Below are 17,930 nucleotides of genomic sequence, written 5' to 3'. Positions count from 1 at the left end.
TCGTTCAATCTTACTGAACATGCATATTGTTACAAAAATATCAAAACCAGCTGTAAAACATTTCAAGATAAAATTCAAAATAAAAACCTTGGGTTCACTGATTTGTTCATCAATTTTTCTTATATGACTTTGCAACCCTTCCAGCCCGTGTGACATAATCAATGACACTTTCATTTGCTATCATTTTTAATATAGACAATTTTTCAATCAATTGCTGCAGACGAGGCCGTTCACAGCTTTTAAATCTATCACACATTACGGCCCAAGACTTTGGACCACCCGCATTGTAAGGTCTCAAAAACATTGCAGAACGTTTTTCAAGTGATTTTATGGTCTCACATCAAACGCGCACCTTTAATCATTATAAATTTCCCAAGTTTGCTGTTTATTGCTAAGCTTAGCTTCCTCGGAAGAAAATCTTCACACACTCAGTTTCATCACAATGCCCTTTTAAAACTCTCAAAAGATTCATGTTGAAAACCTGTGCTTAAAATTGATTCTGAAATTGAGCAGAGTCCTCCTTTTTTCCAGAGAAAAAAAAATATGCGATTGGACTCTACACGACTGATCAGACACTTCCAAGCGGCGCACTGTGTGAAGAATCTTGCAATGTTAAGTTTATGTTTCAAGTGACTATTGCATTTGTTAGAACATGTTCATAGTTAGACTAATGCAATAATTAGATCAAAAAGAAATTCCATATGCTTTTTGTTCGTCTGAATCAAAAATCAAAAAACTGTTTCCCTGGTGTTTTCTATCTGTCAAAAAATCTCCTTAAAATGTGTGGGTTTTGAGCCGGAAAAACCAAACAGTGCTTTCATTATAAAATTATTTGCTATATCCAAAAAAATGTTAGGTTACTGCGAAATCTGTCAATATTCAACAAAAACTTGCTGCATGAATACTTCAAGAATTGCTCGTATCCGAAATGGCCATATTATCTTGACAATTGTTTGATTGTTATTAAAAAAGTTGAAAAAAGTTTCCATGCCCCCAATTTCAACTTGCAATATATTGCGTGAATACCACAAATACTGTGTATATTCTGCCAACGTGATATCAGATTTGCGTTGTCTGTGGTAAAATATCTTATCAATTTTATGTTTCTAAATATAGTCAGTTAAAAAAAATATGTCGCAAAAATTGTTTGACGTATATCTTTACACCATTGAATATCTTCGATACCTTCAATTTACAGTTTCATGTTTAACTTTCAATAATTTGAATACTGCAGAATACAATGTTGGCAGAATATCTTCGAATGAAAGTTGGCAGAATATCTGACAAAAAAAATGCTGTTTTTTTCTGCAGATTCAAAAATTCGATTTCTTCAGCAACCCGGGTCCAGCTGTCAACACTGAAAATTGATTAAAAATGCGGGCGCTCTCCGCTAATTTATTTTTGCCTCTATCTATCGCAAATTGTGTGATATTTCTTCCGACCGAATCCTGACCCCTGACCCCAACCCGAGATGCTGCAGGGCTAATAAAACAAAAAATATCAGAAAAATGTTTAGGTCCTCCAGGAACCTATCAAGAACCAACAATGAAAGAAGAATGTGACGAATGCATGAGCAAATTCGAAGATCTTGAAAGTTGCAGAGCAATTAGAAAATGTGGGCGAGCAACACTCACTGTCCCCAATTTGGCCATAGTTGCACTTATTGCAGCCCTGAGGTTCGAAGCGGGCAGAATTGTCACTAATAATTGCATAGACTAAAATTGCATTTGATGGGTGGCTAGTGGTTTCAGGAATGAATTATTGAACAATCCAATCAACTCGGACCAGGGATCCGAATAAAAAACTGACGATAATTTGACAGCAAAACATGCTAACAAATTTACGGAGGTTCAATTTATTTCATGTAATTACTTGCATCAATTAATTTGCACAGGAGCTAAAATAAAAATTATGCAAGTGATTGAATCTTTTCCGCCGATGTTGTTAAAAAGCATACTATCTGGCTAATTAATGTCCACAACAAAACAGGTTACATCAGTACATTAGCTTTTGCTCTAGTAACATAATATAGACCTTATGACATGGTGGCTATCTAGGTTGACGAACCAGACCCTGCCGGAGAAGATTATGATTTACTTATTAGCGATTACTATCTGATTCTGTCGATTTTGTGTTGGCAGAACTTGAGAATTAAACATAGTTTCAATTTATTCTTTTGTAATTTTGAGCTTGATCGAGCAGGCAAGTCTATTTGAATAAAACGGGTAAATAGAAGCGAAGAAAATTGTTGTGTCATTTTATTTTTCTAATTATGTCTGCTGTTTGTATAATTTTCCGAATAAACTTGTCCGTTTTTAGATTTGCATTATTTCAAAACGTAAGTAAGCTAAATCGAGTGTCAATGAATGTGAATTAAATATAGTAGATGGATTGAAGTTTGCTGCTATTAGAGGTCAATGTGATTGATGACCTCATGTTGTACAAGATGTTAGTTCCCACGAGTTAATACCCGGGCCGAGGAATTTTCCCGAAAATAACGGGGAAAAGAGTGTAAAGAGTGTAAAAACAAAAAAACTGCAACCCTATTCCTCCGCTTAAGTTGCGGTGAAAAAGTGTAATTACAAGAGTGTAAGTTTTAAAAATAAAAGTGGAGGGAGGCACTGAAGGTTGATCCCCCCATTTCCCTCTCTCGAGCATGTTACATTCACTTTGTGCGTTAACCCTTGCGCCAACTGATACTATCATCATACGTTTCAATATCGATTATAATGTAAAAAAGTATTTTTATAACAGTCCACCCTAGATTACACTGTTTGCAAATAGTGTAAAAAGAGTGGAGAAAAGAGTGCATTTACAGTTGTAATTTTTTATAATTACACTCTTACATTCTTTCCCCCGATAAATAAAAGTGGAATACGCATTACACTCTAATTCCCACTAGGGGCGGATTAAAAGTGAAACATCGGCCCGGGTATATCATGCAAAATAGGAGAAGTATTAAATATGCATTCTTTAGCGATATAATTACACTGAAATTACACAAGCGAAAAAGAAGAGTTTGATAGCGTTAATGAACTCTTTCGTCTATGCCTTGAGCAGAAAACCAACAAACAAAACTTCGACAACTTGGCAAAACTAGGTTGATCTTCACTAAGAATAAATGTTGAAAAAGCCTACGTTAAAAATTGATGTTTGCATTTTTGCTCACTTAATTTTGTTTTAAGAGGGTATGAACAGAAACATCAGAAAAGTTATTTGTTTATAGAACTTCCATAGATCTGACTTCATTCAATTGAAACCTTTTCTTATTATTTGTTTCAGCATGATAATTTGCTCAAGCATTGTCTTTTATGAATGTTTAAGCTGAGATTAATAGCGTGCGTGGTGCGTAAAGTTCATCTGGCCAATAAGCTGGGGGGGGGGGGGGGAAGAGTTCAAAAGTTACATAGAATATTTTGCACTAAAAAAGCGCGGTTTCCTACCACTCTTCGCCGCAACTCTTACATTTTTATGAGCAAATTTTAGCGTTGAAACCTCGATCAGGGTAGATATCGAAACACTTTAAGTGAGGTAGTTGTGAATCACTCGGGGAGGTTACTAGACACTCAACTCGGGAGTCGATATAAATCTGCCGTCTTTTTGTAATTCAATTTGGTCAGAATGGATTAGTTGTCTTGTTTGAGTATCATTAATTAGAGACAATAAATGCCATTTCTGGCCAACTCCTGTTTCAATAGCCGCATCAGTTCGTTTTCCATCTGCTAGAAATGATTCTGAAAAGTTAAAAATTTTGCTTTTATCAATGAAGTTTAAATGCTGACCTCAAGTCCGGTTAGGAATAAGTAGAACTTGAACATAAATTTCAATTTTCAGTAGCACTGAAATCAAATTCAGTCAAAAATTAATACAAGCATGATTAATATACTGATCCTTATAATGCTGACAAAATTATTTATTCATGAATTTTGCTTTCCAAATAATCTTACTCAATCATTTCAAGGGGTCTGTAAAATCTGACCATTCTACGTGTACATGAGTTTATTTCAGCAAAAATAGGAATTGTGTGACTCAGGACACTCTAAATCTAATGGCAAGGGGTCTTGGTTTAAGAATAACAGCTTAGTTTTAAAGAAAGCGGACCTCTTTGGTAATAGGACTTCTTTTGTTTTTATATATGTAAATGATAAATGATATATGTAAAACCTATCACATTCTAAGAAAATTCTACTGATTTAAATGCGCTCTCGTTATGCCTCGATGCATAGCATCTGACACTAACGACCTCTGAAAGTGCTTACATGAATTTCGGTAGAGAACACAACAATACTCCTATTCTTGGCATCGATAAAAGTTCAAAAGTAGCGAGGCGTCCACATAGACTCCAATTGATTGATTGATTTAAATTCAGATGGTAGATGATACAGAGCATTTTATACAGAATATTAAGTTCAATCAAATTACCACCTTGGACACAATTAAAGAGTTACCTTCAATATCAGCAACTTTGTAAATACATTAAATCAGTTTTGTTGCGTAGCTTCTAAAGAACGGGACTTTTTCTAGAGCAATCAAGTGAAACGCTTATATTGTGCATACCCTAGTGATGAGCGGATTCAAATCTTGCAAGAATCTTGCAAGATGATTCAAAACTTTCAAGACTCTTGCAGGAATCTTGCAAGATATCAATGAAGGCAAAAAAATAAATCGGGGTACAAATGTTTTAGGAAACATCTTTGAAGCAAACTTTTGTTTATTAAACAAATTACAAAACCGAATTCAATGAAAAAAAATTAGCTCGGATTCAAAAATTTGCAAGAATCTTGCAAGAATCTTGCAAGTTTTTGAATTCTGGAAAATTTATTTGTGTCTAATTGGCGGCTGAAACTAACTGAAACCCAAATGAAATGACTGATATCAGTTTTTTTGATCAGCAAAACTGAATTTAATTGACTTTTTTGAACACACCTTTTGAATGTGAAATCTTGCGAGATGAACCACAAAAATCATACTGGAAAATGTCGAAAAAGTCTTGTTTTTTAACTTGACTTGAGATAATTTTCCGTCACTCTGTTTGCTATTTTGCAATTATATTGATTTATTTTGTCAGGTTTAGTCGTTTTGTTTGGTCGGAGAACTGTGTAAGTGCGGTTTTTTTGCCGTACTGAATCAGTACTTCTATAGCTTATTTCAGTAACTCCGCCCTACTGGTGCCAATGCTTATTTGATTTCTATAATTTTAGCTATCATCAGGTAAATTAATCAATCCAATTCAATTCAATTCCATTCAATTCAAAAGACAAAATGTCAAAATTTGCTTTTACTGTACCCAGAAAAACAAAAATATTTTTTTGTGGTATCAATTACCGTTTATCTTTTTAACTAAGTAAGGGAATTTTATCTACATCCTTGAAGAGAGTTTTAGAGACACTTTTTGCGTAATTGAGTTTCCCTGCTTGATTTGGACTCCTTTTTGTGCACTTATTTTGTATGAATGAATCAACCGGGATGAAGTCTCATAGAATCCCATCGATGGATCATAAATTATTCATGAAAAGTCAGAAAGACAGAAGTCTACAGAAAATTGTACATACACCAATGGATCAGATAATTTTGTTAAAATTGCAACCAAATTGTATTATTATAGCAAGATCATCAAAATAAGACTCAATTGGTGCAATTTCAGAGCAGGCGAAATTTTCATAGTAGGATCAGTGTAATTCTGTTGAAGCATTTTCAATTGACAAAAATTTTGCACGCATTTTTAGGTCATGATATGTTTGCTGAAGATCAGACAAAGACGCACTGGGAGTTTCGGGCGGGGCTAAAATTTTTTTTCGGTTCCAAAGATCAGCTCCCTAGTTAGTGTGCGTAAAATAAGATATTTAACGATTTCAAATCCGATCAAGAACAAGTATTTCACCAGATCCATAGGAAATAAATAATGAGGGGTACAGAATAACGAGGGGTACAGAAAAGCTTAATTTGCAACTCGGCATACTAAAGGCATCATCAACAGAAGGCGATTATATCAGTAAAAATAGTTCAAACATTCGTAGAAAGACAACTAAAGGCGGATTAATGATTGTCATGCTCTGGTCCAAAAACGAGGTAAAGCTAGTATGAGCGCTACTGATTGTGATCTGGAATCGTCAGATCACGGCTGATGATTGTCCGGACAATTCTGATCAGAAACAGTTGCCTTGATTTGGGTAATGGCTTTCTCTTTCACACAACTTATTTTTATACTTCAAAAAATTTGGTTAAAACATTTTTAAAAAATATGGTTACTTATTGCATATCAAGGTTAGGCGACGGTAGGGCCCATGAATCTTGTGTGCGTGCAAAACATTTCAATCAAAACTATAAAAATTATGAATGGTAAAAAATAAGTGAGGCGATCAAAAAACTCAGAAGCACATTTTCTGATTTCTTCTGATTCAGAAGCATATTATTCTTGCGAGTCACTGATTTTTTGATGTCATGAAACTAGTTGCCTAATTGGGAATTCCTGTTCAAACTGTTTGAACTTGTATCCAAAACAAACGGATGTATTTTTTGATGTATGACTTCTGATATTCGAATAAAAATAGGCTAAAACCCCCGCCTTCTGGATGTCACTTTTATGTCTTAAGCTACCAAAAAGATGTTGCCGAAACTTCACGGTTTTAACTTTATCGAGACTTTTTTTAGTATGTCAGCTGGTTGTTTGTCTGCAGGAACTTACTTTAATTTCAGTTCACCTCTCTCGCACAAATCTCAAAGATAATGTACTCTGATTGCAGAACGCTTAGTTTTACTATGGTGAGAAGTACAAACAAATTAGGTCAGCTTGGTACAGGACGGCTGAGTGCAGCTAAAATAATTTTCAATTATACCCTTTCTTTAGCAGCTGAAACACTTGCGTAAACTTAAGCTTCCATTGAAGATTTTTTTTTTGGATTGTATTTGCCCAACTAATTGAGCCAGAACTATTGCATATTCTAAAACAAAAGCCCGTTGTGATTTTATGGTTGTCAGGTTTCCCAGCCCAGTCAGAGTCGTTGTAGCCAGCCAAAATGTCATTCACTGTTGTCGCTTTTCTGAAAGATAGATTTAGATGTTTTGTGGCCTTTAAATATCTTAGTATTTGTTTAGCAGCAATCCAATGCTCCTTTTTGGATTTTCAAGGAATGAATTTAAAACATGCGCCGCATGCGAAAGATCTGGTCGTGTTGATAGCGCTAAGAAATTAATCCTGCCAACAGGACTGAAATAAGTTGTATACTCAGTATCAGGTTTATCAATTTGATAAATTTTGGTGAATTTTTCTTTTTCTGCAAGAGGTGTCGATACAGTTTTGCAGTCGCTCATTTCAAATTTTATTAGGTTGTTGTCAATGAATTTTTCCTGACTACTTTCAACCATCCCATAGGAAAACTCAAATTGCAATCCTAAAAAACACATTAGAAACCAGAACAATCACTAATAAAGAATTGGATTGACATCTTTTCCACAAATCATTAGTAAAAATCAGTTTGCGGACAATGGAAAAAATTTTCATCTGCCCAAACCCAAGTCATTGCCAAACGTTTATTCTTTTTTTGATGAACAAACGAAAATCATGTTTGCATGCTAACCAAGCCTATAGTTTCCCATTGTTCTTTAAGAGTAAGGAATCATTTTCTTCCTTCTGAGTGTTTCAAACCATTAATGCTTTTGTTCAATTTACAAAACTAATGGATTACCATATGTGTCAAGTTTTTTTAAACATTCCGTTTGAAGCCTCAAATGGTGCATAAAAGTACGTTTTCTTGATGTCTTTGTTTCGGAATGCCACCTAAAGTTGACACTTTTTTGTATTTCGATACAAATATTATCCTGTCGAGTAGTTGACGAGTATGTGTCTTCGTAGTCAATAACTTATTGTAGACTATTAACTTGTGCCACAAAACGCGACATTACCCTCAGTACTTTTTTTGATAGCAAACTGCCATTTGCTCGCAATTGTTTTTACAATTTCTAAAAGAGGAACCAACTCACAAACGTGGTTTTTAACTAACGAATCATATTCTTGTTCCACTGCGCATCGCCTATTTTCTTTTTTCAAGGCTTCATTAGTGTTTCGAGGCAGTTCAGTTGAACATTTTAAGACTTCCTCCATCTCAGCAGATTACCGATAATTAGTATTCTGGTTAAATCGAGCAGAACTACGAAGAGGTGAAATTTGACTGTCAACTGTCTCCTCGTTCAGGATTGTGTATCTTAATCTGCGCGAAACTGTTAAAAATACTGCAGGCATTTGTTGCGGGTTTTCATGAAGTAAACTTTTGAATATCTAGAAAAACCGTCAACAAATGTAATTGCATATCTATGAATGTGAACTAATACAGGTGTCACTGTTCCTAAAATAACAACATGAACAATATCAAGCGCATTGTTTGCCCTGTCAACAATATCTTTTGGAACTGGTTTACGTTTGCATTGTTATTTCAGAAGTGTCGCACTTCAATTCACTGTTGACATTTTTTTCAATTTGCATCCCATCAACATGGTGTTGCGGTTTCAACAAATCCGGAAGATGAATTGGCTTAATCTGTCATGCCAAGCTATGCATTGTTTGTTGCACATATCATTTTCTTGAGTTTCATGATCAATAAACTTAGCAATCCACCGGAATAGAGGAATAGATTGTTCTCTTGCATCATTGATAAAAAATTGCCACCACTCATTACTATCAGGTTGTTGTCTCCAAATTCCACTTCAACAGCAGAATTTTTCAATTTTCTCACTGGAATTAAATTTTTTCTAGAGTTGGGAACAAAAAAACGCTTCTAACAACAATATTTTTGCTCTCTCTCCATTATCCTCATACACAAAAAATTCGGCCCTACCCTTTACTTTGATTTCGGATTCAGAATTGTTTGCAGTTAACAAATTCCGAAAAGTTTTCTTCTAATTTAGTAAACAGTTCGCGAACTTTCAACAAGTAATTTTTACACCCTGGATCAATTTTTATATCAACTTCATTCGTAGCTTAAACATTTTTATCACCACTTGCAAAAAAAGCAAATCCCTCTTTCATAAATTGAGTTCATTTCACGAAGTAAATTAGCTCATTCATTGTAAATGGTGCCATTTTCAAATTTACGGCATTTGCTGCGGTCATGGTTGTTCATTTTGCAAACAGAACTGTACTTTTCATTTTGTATTGGTTTGCGGCAATCCTCTTCTAGGTGACCCAAAGCACCACAATTACAAACATTTCATATTTCTTTTGTTAGAATATTTTGCAAAACAAAACGCTTCCTTTTGTCCCATTTTCCCATAAGAATTACTTTTCTATTTTGGTGTCTGTCTAATAATTCTAAAGAAAGTAGACTTCGGACGCTCAACATTGCTACGTTGTCTTTTGTCATATTCAAAATTCCCTACACCTCTTTTAAAACTATCCAGATGTCGTTCATTCTTACTGAATTTGCATATTGTTACAAAAGTATCAAAACCAAATGTAAGACATTTCAAGATAAAATTAAGATCCTTGGGCTCACTGACTTGTCCATTAATTTTTCTTATATGACTTTGCAACTCTTCCAGCCCGTGTGACATAATCAAAAACACTTTCATTTGCTATCATTTTTAATTTAGACAATTTTTCAATCAATTGCTGCAGACGAGGCCGTTCACAGCTAATCACACATTACGGCCCAAGCCTTTGGCCCATCCTCATTATAAGGTCTCAAAAACATTGCTGAACTTTTTTCAAGTGATTTTTTGGTCTGACACCAAACGCGCATCTTTAAATCATTATAATTTTCCCGGGTTTTGTTTGCTGTTTATTTCTAAGCTTAGCTTCCTCGGTATAAAAATTTCACACACTCAGTTTCATCACATTGCCCTTATAAAACTCTCAAAAGTTTCTTGTTAAAAATCTTGGTTTAAAATTGATTCTGAAATTGAGCAGAGTCCTCCTTTTCTCCAGAGAAAAAAAGATGTGATTGGACTCTACACGACTGATCAGACACTTCCAAGCGGCGCACTGTGAAGATTCTTGCAATGTTGAGTTTATGTTTCAACTGACTACTGCAATAGGTAGAACATGTTCATGGTTAGACTATTGCAATAGTTGCAATCAAAAACAACTATTGCAATCAAAATCAAACTTCATATGCATTTTGTTCATCAGAATAAAAAAATCAAAAAAGTGTTTCCCTGGTGTTTTCTATCTCTTAAAAAATCTCCTTAAAATGTGTGGGTTTTAGCCGCAAAAACTAAACAGTGCTTTCATTATAAAACTATTTGCTATATATCCAAAAAAACTGTTAGTCTACTGCGAAATCTGTCAATATTCAACAGAAACTTGCTGCATGAATACTTCAAGAATTAATCGTATACGAAATGGCTATGTTATCTTGACAATGGTTTGTTGGTTATTAAAAAGTTTCCATGTCCCCAATTTCAACTTGCAATATGTTGCGTGAATACCACAAATACTGTTTATATACTGCCAACGTGATATCAGATTTGCGTTGTCTTTGGTAAAATATCTTCCCCTTTTTTATGTTTCTAAATATTGTCAGTTAAAAAAAAATCTGTCGCAAAAATTGTTTGACGTATATATTTACATCATTGAATATCTTCGATACCTTCATTTTACAGTTTCATGTTTGACTTTCAATATTTTGAATACTGCAGAATACAATGTTGGCAGATTATCTTCGAATGAAAGTTGGCAGAATATCTGACAAAAAAATACTGTTTTTTTCTTCAGATTCAAAAATTCGGTTCAGCAACCCGGGTCCAGCTGTCAACACTGAAAAGTGATTAAAAAAATGCGGGCGCTCTCCGCTAATTTATTTTTGCCTCTATCTATCGCAAATTGTGCGATATTTTTTCCGACCGAATCCTGACCCATGACCCCAACCCGAGATGCTGCAGGGCTAATAACACAAAAAAAAAATCAGAAAAATGTTTAGGTCCTCCAGGAACCTATCAAGAACCGACAATGAAAGAAGAATGTGACGAATGCATGAGCAAATTCGAAGATCTTGATAGTTGCAGAGCAATTAGAAAATGTGGGCGAGCATCACTCCCTGTCCCCAATTTGGCCATAGTTGCACTTATTGCAGCCCTGAGGTTCGAAGCGGGCAGAATTGTCACTAATAATTGCATAGCCTAAAATTGCATTTGATGGGTGGCTAGTGGTTTCAGGAATGAATTATTGAAATCTTTAATCCAATCAACTCGGACCAGGGATCCGAATAAAAAATTGACGATAACGTGACAGCAAAACAGGCCAACAAATTTACGAGAGTTCAATTTATTTCATGTATTTGCTTGCATTAATTAATTTGCACAGGAGCTAAAATAAAAATTATGCGAGTGATTGAATCTTTTCCGCCGATGCTGTTAAAAAGCATATACTATCTGGCTAAATAATGTCCACAACATAAAGGGTTACATTACTACATTAGCTTTTGCTCTAATAACATAATATAGACCTTATGACATAGTGGCTATCTAGGTTGACGAACCAGACCCTGCCGGAGAAGATTATGATTTACTTATTAGCGATTACTATCTGATTCTGTCGATTTTGTGTTGGCAGAACTTGAGAATTAAACATAGTTTCAATTTATTCTTTTGCAATATTGAGCTTGATCGAGCAGGCAAGTCTATTTGAATAAAACGGGTAAATAGAAGCGAAGAAAATTGTTTAGTCTCGTATTATTTTTCTAATTAATCCGTTGTTAGATTTGCATTATTTCAAAACGTAAGTAAGCTAAGTCGAGTGTCAATGAATGTCAATTAAATATAGTAGATGGAGTGAAGTTTGCTGCTATTAGAGGTCAAAGTGATTAGTGACCTCATGTTGTACAAGATGTTAGTTCCCACGAGTTAATACCCGGGCCGAGGAATTTTCCCGAAAATAACGGGGAAAAGAGTGTAAAGAGTGTGAAAATGAAAAAAAATTAATTACACCCCTATTTCTCCGCTTAAGTAACGGTGGAAGAGTGTAATTACAAGAGTGTAATTTTAAAAAATAAAGGTGGAAGGAGGCACTGAAGATTGAACTCCCCCGCATTTCCCTCTCTCGGGCGTTTTACATTCACCTTGTGCGTTAACCCTTGCGCCAACTGATACTATCATTATACGTTTCAATATAGGTTATAATGTTAATTGTGAAAAAAAAAGTAATTTGATATCAGTCCACCCTAGATTACACTCTTTGCAAATAGTGTAAAAAGAGTGGAGAAAAGAGTGCATATACAGTTGTAATTTTTTAAGTTACACTCTTATAATCTTTCCCCCGATAAACAAAAATGGAAAACGCATTACACACTAATCCCAACTAATTAGGGGCGGATTAAAAGTGAAACCTCGGCCCGGGTATATCATCCATAATAGGAGAAGTAATAAATCTGCATTCTTTAGCAATATAAATACACTGAAATTACACAAGGTGAAAAAGAAGAGTTTGATAGCGTTAATGAACTCTTTCGTCTATGCCTTGAGCAGAAAACCAACAAACAAAATTGTGACAACCTGGCAAAACTAGGTTGATCTTCACTAAGAATAAACGTTGAAAAAGTCTACGTTAAAAATTGATGTTTACACTTTTGCTCACTTAATTTTGTTCTAAGAGTGTATGAACAGAAACATCAGAAAAGTTATTTGTTTATAGAACTTCCATAGATCTGACTTCATTCAATTGAAACCTTTTCTTGTTATTTGTTTCAGCGTGATAATTTGCTCAAGCATTATCTTTTATGAATGTTTAAGCTGAGATTAATAGCGTGCGTGGTGCGTAAAGTTCATCTGGCCAATAAGCTGGGGGGGGGGGGGGAGTTCAAAAGTTACATTGAATATTTTGCACAGGTTCAAAAGGTTCAAAAAAAAGTGAAAACTAAGTAGCTTCCGCTTAGGAGCCCTATCTTAATGGCCCCCACAATTGTTAGTTAAATCAAAATTTTTGAGAAAAAGTCGGATCACATCACAAATTGTTGATATAGCTGAAGCATAAACAGTCAGGTGAATTTGGACTACGGATTAACTTATTTAGACAGTACTTATAACAAACAAAGACCTCATGAGGGGGTATAAAAATTTCCAATTTCTGAATACTGGGGTGGACCTTGATGAGTTTTCACCATTCTACCTTCTAAAAAAGAGTCAGAACATAATTTTTAGCAACACACATGACGAATTTTTTGGTCACTAAAACTTGAAGGCACGTGCAATTTGCAATTCGCACTTGCAAAAGGGGAATGCTAAGTTTTGCGGCCCTAACTTAGCAGCCCTAACTTAGCGGCCCCCTTGCAGTAAGGAAACATAATTTTTGGCGTTGAGGCAAAACCCACTAATGCCTTTCTGGTGGTAAAAAGTTTGGTTGCCAAAAAGGACATAAAAGGTCTCATGATAGCAACGAAATTCTAGCAGAAAATGATTGAAATAGCAGAACAGGAAAAAATTATATAAAGTGACAAAAACTTCTCTTTTAATAATTTGCAAAACTCTTCTCTTAATTTCAATTTTAAATAAAGTCTAACCCCTTCGTACTCTTTGGTTCTCTAAATAAATTAGCACATGAATCTTATACCCCCTCGGGCCTTGTGCCCAGCACTCGGGCGCAAGCACCTTCGTGTCAAGGCACTAAATCCCTCAGGCCGCTAAGATTCATGTGCTAACATATACTTAGTGAATGAAAAATTTTCCAAACCAAACTTCTGCAATAACTAACCAAACTAATAGCGATGCAGCCGACTATTTATAGCGGTTTGATTCAACAACTGGAAGTCTAAATTTTTAGGACAAGTTTTGTGACTAAATTTTGGGCAAACAAAGACTCTGCCTCGAAGATTTAATGACGGATGAAATCTTACCAAGTGTTCTCTAAGAATACGTTAGAACAAAATCTTAGTCCACCTCGGGCCTTGCACCCAGCACTCGGGTGCAAGCGCAATTGAGTCAGGGCGCTAATTCCCTATCGGGCGACTGAGAGTTTATTCTAAACATTTACTTAGAGAAAACCAAAGGGTAAAAACATGTACTTAGAGACTCAAAATTTAAAGAAAAATCTTAAGTTATAAGCAGAGGGCAGCTGAACTTATACTAAAAAAGTTTGCGCAAACCGCATTTGCAAACATCGCGTACGCAATTAAAACATGCTTTCGCCTCAAATACATCTTCGTTTTTTTTCGCCTAATTAGTGGCCTCATATTAGTCGTTCCGTTTATAATCCCTCTCTCTGAGTAGTAAACATTACAGTGCAGAGGTATACCCAAATCGTCACGGGCAGATATGCCCGAAAGGTGTATCTCGTGTTCGTTTTTACTATGTTAATACATTGAAAGTGGTACAATATTGCGGAAAATAGCTACTTTAGCAGAAACCGGCAAAATGGAAAGGAATATCATATCCCGTGTTCGCAAAAGTGTCCTAATTTTAGCCGCGGAATATAAGTACAAATTTAATAACCTATTTTCCGCGCGAGTTGCATCACGCTTCCGCTCAATTAACGTATCAATTTTTCGCACACAATGTAGCTCAATTTCGCATATAATCCGCAATTAAGCCTAATATAATGCGCTTTGAGCATCAAAGTGATTATTAAAGTTTTATTACTAGTTTTGTTAAAAGGAACCATTATTTGAGCTGGCGTGTTAAACGAATGATAGTCCCATCATTTTCGTGAGTTCATTTCAAGACTATCGGGCGTTCAAAACAGCTTGTGCCGTGCGTTTCGTGTCGTGCGTGTGTTCGTGTCTTGCGTTCAGTGTCGCCGCCCAGACTAGACCTATTATGTCCTTTAACATTTTACGAGCTTCTAACTCTGAACGCACAACACTGTTGCGTTCAATTGAGTGTGGAAAATTTGAATTTTAATCCGCGACTCAAGCCTGGGAATTGTTACCTGAGCAGCCTATAGCACAACAAAGCCGCAAAACATTTCATTCTTGTCTTATTATTAAGAACGTCTTCGATTTTATTAAAGCTTTATTACTACTTTTGTTAAAAAGAACTCCCACATTATGCTGATTATACTGAGAAGTACTCCCATATGGACAAACAAAGCCTTTTTTGGCCAATGAAAATAGATTTGATCAGTGAAAAAAGATTCGGCCACTCCCACATTGGCAAACAAAGCCTTTTTTCGGAGAAGGATTTTTCGGAAAAAAAATCAATTTTTGTGGCACTGGGACGTACACCATATATGCCACGAAATTGATTCGACCAGAGAAATTAGATTTGGCCAATGAAAATAGATTTGACCAGTGAAAATAGATTCGGCCACTCCCACGTTGACAAACAAAGCCTTTTTTCAGAGGGATTTTTCGGAAAAAATCATTTTTGTGGCACTGGGACGTAAACCATATATTTCACTATATAGGTTCGACAAGTGAAAATAGATTAGGCCAATGAAAATAGATTTGACCAGTGAAAATAGATTCGGGCACTCCCACATTGACAAATAAAGCCTTTTTTCAGAGGGATTTTTAGGAAAAAATCATTTTTGTGGCACTGGGACGTAAACCATATATTTCACTAAATAGGTTCGACAAGTGAAAATAGATTTGGCCAATGAAAATAGATCTGACCAGTGAAAATAGATTCGGCCAATCCCACATTGACAAACAAAGCGTTTTTTGAGCGAGAGATTTTTCGGGAGAAAATCAGTTTTTGTGGCACTGAGACGTACATCATATATTTCACTGAATAGGTACGGCCAGTACCACATTGACAGTCACCTGGCTGCATTCGGTGGTCGGTCTATCGAGCTGAAATAGTTAAGCATTAGTCAGAAAATATAATTAAGATTCCAAACCTAAATGTTACTAAAATAAACAACATAGAAATTACACACAAGGATTGCTGACAAAATAATTGAAACAAGTGTACCGAGACACAATGTCTTGAAACAAGTGTACCGAGACACAATGTCTTGAAACAAGTGTACCGAGATGTGAGTGAAGTGAAACTCAGAGAGCCGCTGCATTTAGATTTGATTGCACAATTGTTCTGTAATCCTCATCTGGGGTGTTGTTTATCAGAGTTGTTATCAGGGTTATTTTTAGCAGCTTCAAAACGTTATCTCTACATTCGTCAATTTTGGTCATTTTTATAAGATTATACTGCCTTTCTAGTTTTATGACATCCCATTTCTCACCGAGATATTCGTCCAGGAGATAAGTGGGGATGTCATCATTTTTTGTCGGTTTTAAGGCATATCTGATCTGATATTTGCTCTCCGTTAAACCCAACCCCTTTCTCAGCTGCTCGTTTACGGGAAAAAACTCATTTGACAGCTGTGTTGAGGGCTTCTTGCCATCCAAACCAATTCTACGTTTGATCGCTGACAACAAGAAGATGAACATATCAGCATCTGATTTTTGCTGAGGTAATTCAAAGAAAACGTTCTTGTAGTAGTTTTCTTTGTGGCTTTCATCGGCACGGCTGACAACACGAATTTAATGGCTGAGTTTAACGACTGCTGATTATCAACAACCAGGTAGCAATGAAGTGCACTCGAGTGTTTCATTCGAAGTAAATCTGCTGAGGTATTCGACAGGACTTTTCCTCCCATACGTTTTATCGTGTTCTCTAAAACCGGCTTCGAGAGGCACTTGTCCTTGAAGCAACCAATTACATTGAAGCGCAATCCTCGCATCATATCCTCTTTTTGCCGAAACATATCAAGTGGCAGCTTGGCTGTAACAATTGGTTGCCTGCAAACATTTGTGTAAGCTACGTTTTCAATATCTGGAGCTGGCATATCATAGAGCAGTTTGCAGGCTGCAAAGGTTAAGAAAACGTTAAGAAAACAAGTATTTTCTTTCGAGAATGAATTCAATCATTCTGCAGAAAGAAAAATATAAGTCGTACAGCATTGGGTCCACAGTTGTCAGCTTTCCACCACCTCTCCTTGTTCTGAAAAACAAAAACTCATTGTGAAGCAGACGCAAAAACATTAATAAACACGATTCGGATTAATTTTTGTTTTTTCCCTCATTCTTCAAAGCCTCCAACAGTCGCAATTTTCTGCTAACTTTTCCCTTCAATAAAATATCTGTTGAATACTTTTGCTTTTGTATGCTTTTTGAAAAAGTATGAAGTAACTTACTTCAAGTGATAATCCTTTTGAGATCGGTGGTTCGATTTTTCCAACGATTCTGTCATGTGATCTGATAATAGGTTTCTGCTCATCTCGTGTATTCAGATTTTGTTTCGGAAGTATATTTGAATGAGCGAGCCGCTCTTACCGCCCCATGAAGACTCGCTCGCCAAAGTTCTGACGCATCTGCCATCGACATCATTGAATCTGAGACTCCTTCAAGACTTTGGACGAATAAGTGGGGGTGAACTTCTCACAATACCTTTAACCAGTTCAGATTCATGTTGTTCGAACCAGCTAAAAGCTCTTTTTTGTTCCAAACTCCTTCAAAAAGTTTGCCAATCTGAATTCCTGTGCCCTGTAATTCATTCGCATCAGCTATAATGGCAGCAGCCTCTAATCCAGACAATGATACCTGCAGACACCACTTTCCTTAACCTTTTCCGGTAAAATTGTATGATCACCCACTTTTTGAGGTCCAGCTCCACACATCAAATCATTCCATGAGTTACATATGGAGAAATAGCTGCTGACGTTGGTGCAAATGCAAGTGCATCTTTTGGTAGTTCTTGTCGAATTTTTACCTTTGCATTCATTCTTCGACCAGTGTCACCAACTTTTAGAGGAGTAAAGTTGACATCAGAAAGTTACAAGGGCACTTCAGAGACATGAACAGAGTTTGCATCGTCTTTAATGATTCCCAAGAATACTTTCAGTATGAAAGGCTGGTCACCGGAATAAGTCAACTTCAAACCGCTGTCGTAAAGTGCTTTCGTCTGTTGATAAAGCCAAGAAGTACTTTGCTCACCCACGACACCGCAGCCAATGTTTTATTCCAGATTGAAGCGAGAGTCTCCTCATGAAAATAGAAAAAATAATG

At 35.9% G+C, this 17,930-nt stretch overlaps 1 protein-coding gene across 1 annotated transcript in view; it reads left to right on the top strand.

Moving 5' to 3' along the window:
* The window catches only part of LOC142338628 (uncharacterized), an 83,343-nt gene extending 71,863 nt beyond the window's left edge, over positions 1-11,480 (top strand). The window contains exon 4 of the mRNA XM_075388465.1: positions 10,914-11,480. Within this exon, the coding sequence (XP_075244580.1) occupies positions 10,914-11,116 (203 nt within the window). The 3' untranslated portion in view covers positions 11,117-11,480. The remainder of the gene's footprint in view (positions 1-10,913) is intronic.
* Positions 11,481-17,930: the final 6,450 nt, after the last annotated feature.

The sequence above is a fragment of the Convolutriloba macropyga genome, chromosome 4 (genome assembly GCF_964194025.1).
Source record: "Convolutriloba macropyga chromosome 4, txConMacr16.3, whole genome shotgun sequence".
Taxonomy (NCBI): Eukaryota; Metazoa; Xenacoelomorpha; order Acoela; family Convolutidae; genus Convolutriloba; species Convolutriloba macropyga.
Note: the sequence above shows the minus strand (reverse complement) of the source record. Positions and strands in the feature narration are given on the sequence as shown.